This window comes from Chamaea fasciata, unplaced genomic scaffold (genome assembly GCF_029207755.1).
Source record: "Chamaea fasciata isolate MVZ Bird 193981 ecotype frontalis unplaced genomic scaffold, bChaFas1.0.hap1 SCAF_806, whole genome shotgun sequence".
NCBI classification, from domain to species: Eukaryota; Metazoa; Chordata; class Aves; order Passeriformes; family Sylviidae; genus Chamaea; species Chamaea fasciata.
In genome coordinates, this window is record NW_027094891.1 from 32,786 (window position 1) to 46,402 (window position 13,617).

At 52.1% G+C, this 13,617-nt stretch overlaps 1 protein-coding gene across 1 annotated transcript in view; it reads left to right on the plus strand.

The window, feature by feature from the left end:
• The window catches only part of LOC136305938 (parathyroid hormone/parathyroid hormone-related peptide receptor-like), a gene marked incomplete at its 3' end in the record, with an annotated part of 32,688 nt that extends 22,864 nt beyond the window's left edge, over positions 1-9,824 (plus strand). Inside the window, exons 6-7 of the mRNA XM_066209264.1 lie at positions 7,369-7,429; positions 9,758-9,824. Of these exons, the coding sequence (XP_066065361.1) occupies positions 7,369-7,429; positions 9,758-9,824 (128 nt within the window). The remainder of the gene's footprint in view (positions 1-7,368; positions 7,430-9,757) is intronic.
• Positions 9,825-13,617: the final 3,793 nt, after the last annotated feature.

Below are 13,617 nucleotides of genomic sequence, written 5' to 3' on the forward strand. Positions count from 1 at the left end.
TGGCTCTTCCAAGGTCTCCAGGCCTGGAGAGGCAGCACAAAGATCCAGGGAATGCCAGGATTGGGGTCGGGAGGGACCACAAAGCCCATCCAGGGACACCTCCCACCGTCCCAGGGTGGCTCCTCAAGGTTCTCCTGGAAAAGCCTCTTGGAGCAGGTTCTGGGAGGAAAATGTGGATTTATAGAAATATCGGAGAGGTGATGGAATGGAGGCAGGGAGAGCATCAGGGGACTCTTTCAGGGATGGGTTTTCCATCCTGGGGAAGCATTTATCATTCCAGAATTGTGGCGTTTCCAATTGTGGCTCCTCCAGGGTCTCCAGGAGGATCAGCCCAGGCTTGGAGGAGGTTCTGGAAGGAAAATGTGGATTTACAGAAACGTGGGAGAGGTGGTCGAGGCAGGGAGATCATCAGAGGACTCCTGCAAGGAGAGGTTTTCCACCTTGGGAAGCATTTATCATTCCAGAATTGTGTTGGTTCCACCGTGGCTCCTCCAGGGTCTCCAGGAGGATCAGCCCAGGCTTGGAGAGGCAGCACAAAGATCCAGGGAATGCCAGGATTGGGGTCGGGAGGGACCACAAAGCCCATCCAGGGACACCTCCCACCGTCCCAGGGTGGTCCAAGCCCCAATGTCCGACGTGACCTTGGACACTTCCAAGGGAATCCAGCCACAAATCCCAGGCGGTGCCTCCACCAACCTCCCACATTTTCGCCACCCTTCCAGGGCAGGAAATGTGAGGGCTAAATTTGGGCTGAGCCAGCCGATTTTCAGGGATTTATCCCTTTCCCGCTGCTGAGAAACCCGCGCCGGGCTGGAGGGGCACAGATCCGTGGGAGGTTCGGAGCATCTGCTCCCAATGAGAGCCCCGAGCTCCGGTTTCCTCCCTCAAACCTCAGCTGCTTCAAATCCCCTGAGGTCCTTCCCGAGCCTCTGGAACACCACTGGAAACCTGCAATTTGTGGGGAAGGCTTTGCTATTTTCCTTCTTTTTTTCTTTCGACTCGGGCATCTTTTCCCCGAGTAATGGGAACAGGGCGGGATGTGGGCACGGGGAAGGGGCTCGTTAGGAGGAGAATGGGATTTCTGTTCCCCTCCTGGCTTCAATTTTTTTTTTTTTTGGCTTCCCAGGAGTTACGAGGTGCTGGGACAATAAAACGACTGCCCAGGGTTGTCTGAGAGTCGGGAGGTTGGGAGGGGAGCAAGGGAATGTTTCCGATGATCCCAGGGAGGATAATGGGGTGTGGGTTTGAACAGGAATCACAGCAGGAAAACCCGGCTGGGGTTACCTGGCCCGGCACCACTTCCCCAAATTCCGCATCCCAAATCCACCTGGCCACGTCCTGGCTGCATTTCAGGGCAAGGTTCGAGGTGTGGGCACCACCCCATCCATCCCCATTCCAGGGGGAGATTTTTCCTAAAATTAGTGCAGTGGTCTGAGCGTCTGCCGGAATCGTTCGCTCTCTTTCTGCTGCGAGACAGGGTCAGGAGGAAAGCAAAGCGGGCTCAAAGCTCAAAAGACACGGAGGCAGGTTTATTCGAGAAACCACGAGAGAGAGAAAAATTAATTCTCTGATTTTAACACGTGCATTCCCTTTCCCCCGTCAGCTTTCTACTGGTTTAACCCTAGTCAGTGGTTGGGTTTGGCTGTAACTTCCTTGGAAAAATCACTTCCTGGCACAAGCGGGGATTTTTGGGATTCGAAATCCAGGGCAGGGCTCTCTCCAGCCTTTCTCCTTCCCAAATGGGAGACGGGGAAGAAGCTGCTTCCCAAACCTCCTGTTCAGCTGCTCAGAAACCGCCGGTGCTGAGAGATGACAAAGATGGGAAGTGTAAATATGGAAATATTTCGAATAATAAATATAAAAATAAATATTCAAAAAATAACTATAGAAATATTTCGAAGTGGGAATCCGTCTCTCAGGAATAGCCTAGTCCTGGACGGACGGAAAGAAATTTCAGGAAAATCAACAGATCAGGAGATTTTGCTGGGTCTCGGAGCGACCTGGGATGGTGGAAGTCGTCCCTGCCCTTGGCAGGGGGTGGAATGAGATGGGATTGAAGGCCCCAGAGATCGTCCTGGGATTCTATTCTGGGCGTTTGGCATTTCTTATCTCAGCTGCCGAGGGACAGACAGGGCTTTGGATGGCACCTCTTTGCTAAAGCGAACGAACAAAACCCCAGCTAAATTAAATTAGAGAAGAGAAACAAACTCATCCCCTTCCAAACCTTCGGGCTCCGTAAAAACTCCCCTCTCGAAAAAAGAAACAACATCAAGCCGCAAAGAGCGGGGCTTAGAGAAGCAATTCCCCAGAGGGGGAAATTCGGGAAGGGAGGGAAGCAGCTGGAAAACTGGAAAATAATGCCATGTGTTTAACGAGCAAAAAAAAAAGAAACCCGAAAACCCGAAGGAAAAACGTTGGGATGGCTCTGGTTTAATTCTCCCCCAAGAGCCGCCGGGGAACAATCGTTTTATCGGGGCCACCGCAGGGCTGGAGTCACACCTGTCACAACTTCCAGGAGCCTGGGGCTGGCCCCGTGGAAATTCCTCTGGAATGAGAACACACCATCCCCTCCGGGGGCAGCCGGGATGATTGCTTTGTTTGGATGGGGATGATAACGCCCGCTCGGAGAGGATTGTTTGGATAGATTTTTTTTTTTTTTTTGGGCACCGGGAAAAGGGCAAAAACCGATCCAGGAGCCGCTGGAGACGGCGGGAAAAAAAAAATTCCAGCTCCCTGCAGCGGGCACTGGATGCTGTCCACGGCCGCAGCAGTGAGTGGCAGGGAATCAGGGAGAAAATTATTCCGCAGAAAAAAAAACAGATTTGCCCTCCCCCCCCCCCCCCCCAAAACTGGGATATTCTGGCAGAAATCAGCCTGGAAATTCTCCTGGAAACCTCCAAGGTGGAAAAACGGAGGGGGGGGAAAAAATCACTTATTTCTGGGAAAAGCGGGACAAAAGAGCGATTCTTTGATGTCGCCTCCACGGATTTCTGTCCGGTGTTTCCAATCCACATCCTCCACCAAAGCCCTCAATTCCCTTCTTCCAAGGGAGGCCCGAAGGAGCTCGTCCCGTTGCCGGCACCCACCCCAAAATAAATAAATAATGACATTTATACGGGCAACAATCAATCCCCTGGGAGACTCCCAGATCCCTGCAGCTGTTTTTGGGAGGAAGCGGAGGGACCATGACCGATGGCCAGGAAACCCAAGCCGGTTCCATCGGCCTTTTGCCTTCACACAAATGTAATTGTGTTGCCCTCACCGCGTAATTCCCACACACGGGGCTGGGCCGGGATGGATTTCAGCGGACTGGGGGGTTGCGGGGACACCTGGAAATGATGAAAAGGATGAAAATCCATGAGGATGGGCCCTGCGTGTTTATCCGAGCAGGAATAGCCCTTCCCTGAAAAAAAATCTGTACCAAGCAGGACCAGAGGCCTTAAAAATATTATTATTATTATTATTATTATTATTATTATTATTATTCCCATTTAACATCATGAAAAAGGGGACACAGAGAGAGTCATAAAACACAGGCATTGTTCCTCAGGGAGGCTTTTAAATCCCAGGGAACTGAGATCAGAATTCCCAGACCTAGGCAAGGTCTTTATTCCCAAACTCCCTTCCAGCAGTCGCTCCCTCACTCCACATGCATGAATCCCATTTTTCCAGCTGCTGGGAGAGAGGGATGTGGGAAAAGCCCTGGAGGGGGTGGGGCGGCCAGCAGATCCTCCTTTCCCGTTTTCCGGCTGCTGGGGAGATTCCTGACTTTATAGCACCTGCATTGTACACACTGTGTGTGTGGCTGGAAATGCACAGCGCATACAATGTGGATTCTGTACAAGTCGCTGACGGCACGGCGGGGCTGGGGTCGGGGGAGGACATCCATGTATCCATCTTCCATCCGTGTGTCCATCCATCCATCCATGTGTCCATCCACCCATGTGTCCATCCATCCACCCATGTGTCCCTCCATCCCTCCATCCATCCCTCCATCCCTCCATGCATCCATCCCTCCATCCATCCCTCCATCCCTCCATCCCTCCATCCATCCCTCCATCCCTCCATGCATCCATCCCTCCATCCATCCCTCCATCCCTCCATCCCTCCATCCATCCCTCCATCCCTCCATCCATCCATCCATCCCTCCATCCATCCATCCATCCATCCATCCATCCATCCCTCCATCCCTCCATCCCTCCATCCATCCATCCCTCCATCCATCCATCCATCCATCCATCCATCCATCCATCCATCCATCCCTCCATCCATCCATCCCTCCATCCATCCATCCACCCATCCATCCATCCCTCCATCCATCCATCCCTCCATCCATCCATCCATCCATCCATCCCTCCATCCCTCCATCCATCCATCCATCCCTCCATCCATCCATCCATCCATCCATCCCTCCATCCATCCCTCCATCCCTCGCTCCATCCATCCCTCCATCCATCCACCCATCCATCCCTCCATCCATCCATCCATCCATCCCTCCATCCATCCACCCATCCATCCCTCCATCCATCCATCCCTCCATCCCTCCCTCCATCCATCCATCCATCCCTCCATCCATCCATCCCTCCATCCATCCCTCCATCCATCCCTCCATCCATCCATCCCTCCATCCATCCATCCATCCATCCATCCATCCATCCCTCCATCCCTCCATCCATCCATCCATCCATCCCTCCATCCATCCATCCATCCCTCCCTCCATCCATCCATCCATCCATCCATCCATCCATCCATCCATCCCTCCATCCATCCCTCCATCCCTCGCTCCATCCATCCCTCCATCCATCCCTCCATCCATCCATCCCTCCATCCATCCCTCCATCCATCCATCCATCCCTCCATCCATCCATCCCTCCATCCATCCCTCCATCCATCCCTCCATCCATCCATCCCTCCATCCATCCATCCATCCATCCATCCATCCCTCCATCCATCCCTCCATCCATCCATCCATCCATCCATCCATCCATCCCTCCATCCATCCCTCCATCCCTCCATCCATCCATCCCTCCCTCCATCCATCCCTCCATCCATCCATCCATCCCTCCATCCCTCCATCCCTCCATCCATCCATCCCTCCCTCCATCCATCCCTCCCTCCATCCATCCCTCCATCCCTCCCTCCATCCATCCATCCATCCCTCCATCCATCCATCCATCCACCCATCCACATGCTGGGATTTTTAGGGATAGCTATTTCCCGCTGGATATTTTATTGTTTGGGAGCTCGAAGCCAGCACAGGATTAGTAAAAACGGGAATTGTGCATTTTCTGAAGCTCAGGACAGGCCAGAGAGGAACAAATTCCTGTCAAATATCTCCAAACCTCCCCCCAAAAAAATCCCTCCTTCAGCCTTGGAGCTTCGCCGTAGTGGGAATATCCAAGATTTCACGGACAGCCTTTCCACATGGCAGCTCCTGAGCCGATATAAACAGAAAGGGCACCAAAAAAAAAATCCAATCCATTTAAACCTCGGATGATTTTCCACGGATAGGTGGGCACCAGGGAGGAGGAAAGAGCCGGTGCCTGTCACCTTCCCTCTCCCCAAGTTCCCAGTGCCACAGGTCAAGGATTTTCTCCCCCCGGCATCCCAGGGGATGGTGGAGCGTGGATAAATTCCTCACAAACGTGCCTTTGTAGGAGCGCCGGGCCTGAGTGAGGCTCTGTGTTTAATTATTTATGCTTTCTTATATTACCTCGGCATTCCCCAGCTCCCGGCCCGGGATAAGGGCTCCGTTGTCCCCGGGTTTGGGACACGGCCGTCCCCGCTCCACGCCCCGTGGGCAGGAAAACCTTTAAGCACCCTAATGAGACTTAAGTGCATGCTGAAAGTTAAGCCCGGGCTTATCCGCGAGCCCCAGCGAGCTAAGACTGGGAACAGCCTCTTCACAGTCCCCGCTGATAAATGTCGCCTTTATTTATTTTTTTAATAATTTTTTTTTTTCTTTCTCCCCCCCCCCAACACCTGAAAGGGGTCATTCTTCCCGAATTTGTGGGAAGCTACTGTGGGTTGGATCCTGCTTTTTAAGGGAAGCCAGTAGGGGACTCAGTTGTACAAATAATTGGACCCTAAATAAAATAAATACGAGGTTGCGTTTGGATGATGGGGATTTTTGGGGTTTGTTTTTTGTTTCCACGCTTCAGAGGGAAAAGACGATGGCCCGAGGTGGCTGTGCTGAAATCAGGATGAATATCCTTCGGCTGGATATTTTGGAAGCGTAATCCTAAATTTAAGCGCTTCGCGCAGCAGCTCTCCCGTATTTAACAGAGCTCCCAATCCCTCCAGAGATTTTCTGGGAGCAGCTGTCTGAGCCTGACTGCTGATCCACCTTTCCTTGACGTGAAGGAAGGGAGGAAATATCCTGGAGAAGGTGTGCTGCATAAAACCATTGGAATCATGGAATCATGGAATAGTTTGAGTTGGAATGGGGTCTTGAGGATCAGCCTGTTCCATCTTCTACCACGGGCAGGGACACCTCCCGCTGTCCCAGGGCGATCCAACCTGGCCTTGGGCACTGCCAGGGATCCACAAACCACTGGGAATTCCCAATTCCCAATCTCCCATCCATTCCTGCCCTCTGGCAGTGGGAAGCCATTCCCTGTGTCCTGTCCCTCCATGCCTTGTCCCCAGCCCCTCTCCAGCTCTCCTGGAGCCCCTTCAGGCCCTGCCGGGGGCTCGGAGCTCTCCCTGGAGCTTCTCCTCTCCAGGGGAACATTCCCAGCTCTCCCAGCCTGGCTCCAGAGCAGAGTTCTCCGCTTCCCATGGGATGAGTTGTCCAAAGCCGGTTTCAGTCTCTCAGGTTGCAGCACTCTCAGAGATCATCGAGTCCAACCCTCCCCAGCACTGCTGAGCCCACCCCTGGCCGTGTCCCCGAGTGTCACATCCACAGGGCTTTGAAATCCCCGCAGGAATGGGGGCTCCACCCCTGCCCTGGGCAGTCCCGATGTGTAACAGCTCCTTTTGGGGAAGGAATATTCCCAAATATCCAGCCTGAGGCCGTTCCCTCTCCTCCTGTCCCTGTTCCCGGCTGTCCCCTCCTGGCAGGGACTTGTGCAGAGCCACCAGGTCCCCCCTGATCCCCCTTTTCTCCAGGCTCAGCCCCTTTCCCAGCTCCCTCAGGAGTTTTTCCAGCCCCTTTCCCAACTCCTTTTCCTTCCCTGGACACCCTCCAACCCCTCAATGTCTTTGTCATGAGCATCCCAAACTGAACCAGCTCAACCTTTCCACGGTGTTTATTTATCCAATTATTCCTGAATAATTAAAACCTGCTCCTCCCACCCTTCCCCTGACCCGCTCCACCGGGGATTTCGGGTCCCCCGCTGACCTGGTGTCACCTGTGTTCTTTTGCAGGACTCCCTGCAGTGTTTGTCACAGTGTGGGCCAGCGTCAGAGCCACTCTGGCCGACACAGAGTAAGTCCCGCTGGGTCTCCTCTCTCCCCCTTTCACCTGCAGAGTTTCGTGGGATTTTTGGGGTGAATTCCAAAGGAAAAAAAAAAATTGGAATTCAACATCGTGAACTTTTGGAGGAGGGTGGTGGGTGGAAGGGAAGGATAATTTTTCCTTCCACTTAGCAGGATTGAATAAATGGGAAAACCTGGGGATGAAGGGATGGGTGTCACAGCTGGGCGGGGATGAGACAGGGATCCTTAAAAATCCTGGATGAGTGGGAATGGATTTGGGACACGGCAGCTGCAGCACAGTCAGAGAGGTTTGGGGGTCGTAGAACTGTAAATCCTCCGTGGGTTTTAGGATCCCAGAACAGTTTGGGTTGGAAGAGACCTCAAAGCCCATCCCATTCCACCCCCTGCCATGGGCTGGGACACCTCCCACTATCCCAGGTTGCTCCAAGCCCCATCCAACCTGGCTTTTGTCCCAAAATTCTCCCAAAGTTCTCCCAAAATTCTCCCAAAATCATCCCAGATTCCCAGGATTGACCACACGAGCTCTTCCGTGTCCCCAGGATCCTCCAGCAGAGAGGATTTCCCAAATGGCTTTTCATGGGAGGGCAGTACTTTCCAAAGGGGATTTCAGCCGAGCTGCTGCCGGGTGGGACACGTCTGCCTTCCAGGGAGCACTGGTGGCTTTCCAGCCCCGCTTTCCCTGAGGAGATTTCCTGGAAAAATTGTCATGTGAGGGTTACCTGGATCAGACGAGGAAAAGCCTGTGGCATTCCTGTCTGCAGAGCTGGAGAGAATCCCAATTCCAGAATAATTAACACCGAGTCAGCTTTTCCCAATGGCTGCTGGAAACTGCTGGGAGCAGATAGAGCCCCGTCCGTTCTGGGCAGGGGGAGGATTGGAGAATCCCAATATCCCAATATCTCAACATCCCAATATCCCAGCATCCCAATATCTCAATATCCCAATAACTCAATATCCCAATATCCCAGCACTCCAATATCTCAATATCCCAATAACTCAATATCCCAATATCCCAGTATCCCAGTATCCCAGTATCCCAATATTCCAACACCCCAGTATCCCAACGTCCCAACATCCCAACATCCCAGCATCCCAATATCCCAATATCTCAACATCCTAATATCTCAATATCCCAATATCCCAATATCCCAACATCCCAATATCCCAGTATCCCAATGTCCCAACATCCCAACATCCCAACATCTCAACATCCCAATATCCCAACATCCCAGTATCCCAGTATCCCAATGTCCCAACATCCCAACATCCCAACATCTCAACATCCCAATATCCCAACATCCCAGTATCCCAGTATCCCAATGTCCCAACATCCCAACATCCCAACATCCCAACATCCCAACATCCATGTCCTCCCTGGGATGTGGACTGCAGGTGGACGGAGATAAGGATTTTGGGGGATTTGGGCACCAAGGGCAGGGTTGGAGGAAAACCGGGAAGCGATTGCGGAACCCCGGCAGTGCCCCCGTCCCCAGACACCTCCTGTCGCCAAGGGAAGCTTGCAGGTTTATTCCAAGGGGGAATCATGGAATGATGGCGTTGGAAAAGACCTTTAAAGGTCCTCTAATCCAAGCCGCTGCCGTGGGCAGGGACGTGTTCGGGATTGAGGGTGCCCACAGGGAAGCTGGAGAGGGATAATTCATCGGGAACTGCAGAGGCAGGACACGGGGAATGGCTTCCCACTGCCAGAGGTCAAGGATAGATGGAATTTTGGGAAAAATCCTTCCCTGCCAGAGTGGGGAGGGCCTGGCACAGGTCACCCAGAGAATCCTGGATCCTTGGAAATGTCCAAGGCCAGCTGGACGGGGCTTGGAGCAACCTCTGTCCCACGGCAGGGATTTGGAATTAAATCCTCTTGACAGTCCCTTCCAACCCATCCCGGGATTCTGTGATCCTACATCACTTCAGCCTCTCCTCTGTCCATGAAACCTGGATTACTTTTAATGTAGGGAATTTTTTTTCTGGTTGAGGAAGTGAAGAAGTGGGAGAGGAATGGGAAAGGCTCCATTCCTGCCTGGAAGGGACAAGTCTGGATGAGCGTGGAAAGAGCTGGAAAGAGCTTCCCCCTCTGGAGAGCAGAACCATCCCACCCACAGGAATGTTCGCATTTTTTACTAGCGTAACAGCAGGAAAAGGGATATCCCGAATATCCCTTAAAGATGAGTGCCGGCAGGGTTAGAGCGAGGTCCTTCCGCCAGGCTTTGGAGGAACTCGTCCTTCCAGGGGGATTTTTCCAGCTAAAATCTGGAGTCGATCGCTCTTCCAGCGTTTTTCTGACAGGATGTCGGTCTCTCCTCAGGTGTTGGGACTTGAGTGCTGGCAATTTGAAGTGGATCATTCAGGTGCCCATCCTGGCAGCTATCGTGGTGAGTGTGGGACGGGTGACGGGGTGGGGAGGCCTTGGGGTCCTTGGGAAGGGCTGATCCAGGATTTCCTGCTCCGATCACCCTCTTGTCAAAAAATCCTGCCTCGCGATAATCCCTACGCATCCGCTTTGAGGGGTTTGTGCCCGTCCCGCCCGGAATTTTGGCAGAATATTCATTATGTTCATATATTATTGGGAATATATCTTTGCGAGCGACTTCAAGGAGAGAAAAATCCCACATTTTTTGGGAGGCTAAGGCCCTGAAATCGTCAATGAAACCAACGTTCAAGGCGATATTTCCAACCCAGACGATCCTGGAAACTCTCAGGGGTCGTAACACGTTCTCACCAGGCATCTCCAATTGGAAGAGATGGAATTTGGGATCCGTAGCTGGACCAAAGCTTTTCCCAGGCGTGTTTCGGGGTCGTCGCATTCTTTCTGAGCTGATATATCCTTGGGAAGCCTGAGGTGGGAAGGGGAATGGAACCATCCCGGCTTTGGTTGGATCTTCAATCCAATGGAATTATCGGGTGGATTATTCCAATCCCCACCCAGAGGGGAAAGCAAGGACCCGAGTGGCGTTATCCCAACCCAGGAGGAGCTCTCCAAAGCCGGAGAGGGCTTTATAACATTCAATTATCTGCACCAGGTGAATTCAGCAATGTCCTAATTAATGAATTCATTAATCAATCTCTTCCCCCCTCCCCCCGGTCTTTATTTGGCGTTCTGCGTTGCTCGATCTCCCGATGGAATCCATGTGAAAGAGCTCAAGCACTCCCCCCAAATCCCACCTCCCTTCCCACTCATCCACGAGTGGAGTCGGTAGGAAGCTCTCCACACTCCAGAGGGTTTGGAATCGGGCTCTTCCTCCCGCCTCACCAATCAGGAGGCCCTGGCAGAGGCTCAGTGCGGGCGGGAAGAAACCCCAGACGCACAAAGAGCAGGAAATTTTCTGAGGTGGATGTGCTCGGCTGTGCCTTTAGGTGAGATTTTTTGGAGGGGGGGGGAATTTGTGGAGAGAGGGGGCTGGATTTCATCCTTTTCGGTGGAAATTCTCCACCCGGCTCCAGCGATTCCTCGGAGGAGACGCGTCGCCGAGACCACAGCTTTGGAAATGGAGCAGGGGAAGGCCGGGGAAGAAAGCTCAGATGGTTCAATTAAACGAATTCCAGCAAACCCCCATCGCATTTAATTTGAAGGCCAATTAGCAGAGGAGAAAGAGCCCAGTTGAGGCTCGTCCCTGGAAAAACAAAGTTGGTTGGTTTTTTTTTTTGCCTGTGCCCTGGCAGTTTGCAAACGCAGCTGTTTACTATGCAAAAATATTCCGTGGGTTGCGTCTGTTTAACTTCTGCGGGTTCGTATTGTTCGCTTGGCTGCCCCTGCCGTTCCCACGTCGCTGGATCGAGTCCTGCAGTTTCGGGAGGAGATTTTGGAGGCTGAGGGGTTTCAAAATCTCTCTCCACTTTCTGCTGATTTGGGTGCGATTCCTTCGTCTGGATTTCGTTTCGAATTTGGCACGTTTGGGGAAATCAGAGGAGTTTTCCCTCCTGGGTGTGATAAGGTTGGGCGTCTTTAATTTTGCCGACAAACGCAGAACAAAATCCCAATTTGGAGCCTTCAAAGCTGGAAAAGCTCCTATAGAGACATAAATCCTGCTTGGATTTTCCCTTTCAGATGGTTTTTCCAAGGAATTAAAGGCCCCCAGGCTCTGTGCTTCCCTGCCTGTCAGTTTGTCCGTTCTTCCCTGATAATTCCTGTGCCAGCCAGGGAATTTCAGCCAAACGGAACTCGGGGAACGGGGTTGCAGGGATGTAAAATTCCCACAAACCTCATGAAAACAGGGAAATGGATATGGGGGAGAATTGTCACTCGTATCCCAGTGATGGAAAGGGAATGGCACGACCTTCCCTCCTTTTTTTTTTTTTATGGAGAAGAGTTCCAAACGAGCCTGCACCTCCTCAGAGGATCAGGAATCCAACCACAGGAGACAAATCCACGGCAAACCAGGCCCTGCTGGTCCAGCAGCTCAGGGAATTCCTGTTTTTTCCAGGGAGGATGATTGACCATGGGAATGACTCTCTAGCAGTGGAAATTCTGTCATGGAAGTGCTAGGGCATGGATCTACTCTGGCTCCGACCAAAATGGATCCAAGGAGATCTCCTGGACTGTCCAGCTCGAGGTCCACAACGGTCCCTCCCTGAAACTCCAACACACCTGTGTGTGGGGTGGGAACTCGGTGAAGGCTCCTGAGGAATCCATAGGTGGTATCCAAGAGCATGGATCCAACACGGCAGATCCAACAATATGGATCCAACATGGGAGATCCAACAACTTGGATCCCACACAACAGATCCAACAACATGGATCCCACACAGCAGATCCAACACGGATCCAACACGGTAGATCCAACTACATGGATCCAACATGGCACATCCAACAACACGGATCCAACACGGCACATCCAACAACATGGATCCCACACAGCAGATCCAACAACATGGATCCAAAATAGCACATCCAAGAGCATGGATCCAACATGGCAGATCCAACAATATGGATCCAACAACACGGATCCAACACAGCACATCCAACACGGCAGGTCCAACAACTTGGATCCAACATGGGAAATCCAACAACACGGATCCAGCACAGCAGATCCAACATGGATCCAACATGGGAAATCCAACAACATGGATCCAACACAGCAGATCCAACATGGATCCAACATGGGAGATCAACCAACATGGATCCAACACAGCAGATCCAACATGGATCCAACATGGGAGATCCAACAACACGGATCCAGCACAGCAGATCCAACATGGATCCAACATGGGAGATCCAACAACATGGATCCAACACAGCAGATCCAACATGGATCCAACATGGGAAATCCAACAACACGGATCCAGCACAGCAGATCCAACATGGATCCAACATGGGAGATCCAACAACATGGATCCAACACAGCAGATCCAACATGGATCCAACATGGGAAATCCAACAACACGGATCCAGCACAGCAGATCCAACATGGATCCAACATGGGAAATCCAACAACACGGATCCAGCACAGCAGATCCAACATCGATTTCCTCAGCACAGCCACAGGATGGTTCTGCCTGCACCCCCTCCATAATCCCATGGATGGGTTTGGCCAGGCCAGAATTTGCTGGAATCCAGGGAAACGAAGCTCTGAGGAGCTCTGCAAAGCCGGGAATGTCCCCAGTGTTGACCCACCTTTCCTCTCCATGATGCGCTGCCATTAAATTTTCCTTGGCGAGTTCCTGCAGGAGAAGATTGGAATCATGGGGTGGTGAAGGTTGGAAACATTCTCCCCAACCGAGTCCAACCATTCCCAGCACCACCGTGGCCACCACTAACCCTTGTCTCCAAGTGCCACACGGGATTCCAGCAATTCCTGGGATGGAGATTGCACTTCTTTCCTGGGGAAGAAGCTTGTTCCAGCCTGTTCCAATTGCACCTTGGAATTATTCCAGGCACCACTGGAATTATCTTGAGCGGTCGGCCACGGGTTGGGTTCATGCGAGAACTTGAACTTCTGGACAACCAATCAACCAACCAACCAACCAACCAACCAACCAATATGACCGAGCAGAGGCATTTATTGTTTACATTAAACTGTATTTATACACATAAAAAATATAAAATTCCTGTTCGCGCCATCACGATTTCCTTGATTGGAGCTTCCACCTTGCCCACGCCTTCAGCCTGCACCTTTCAGGAAATACGATTGGTTACAGTCCAAGGAGGCTTTGTGGCCCTCCTTCATC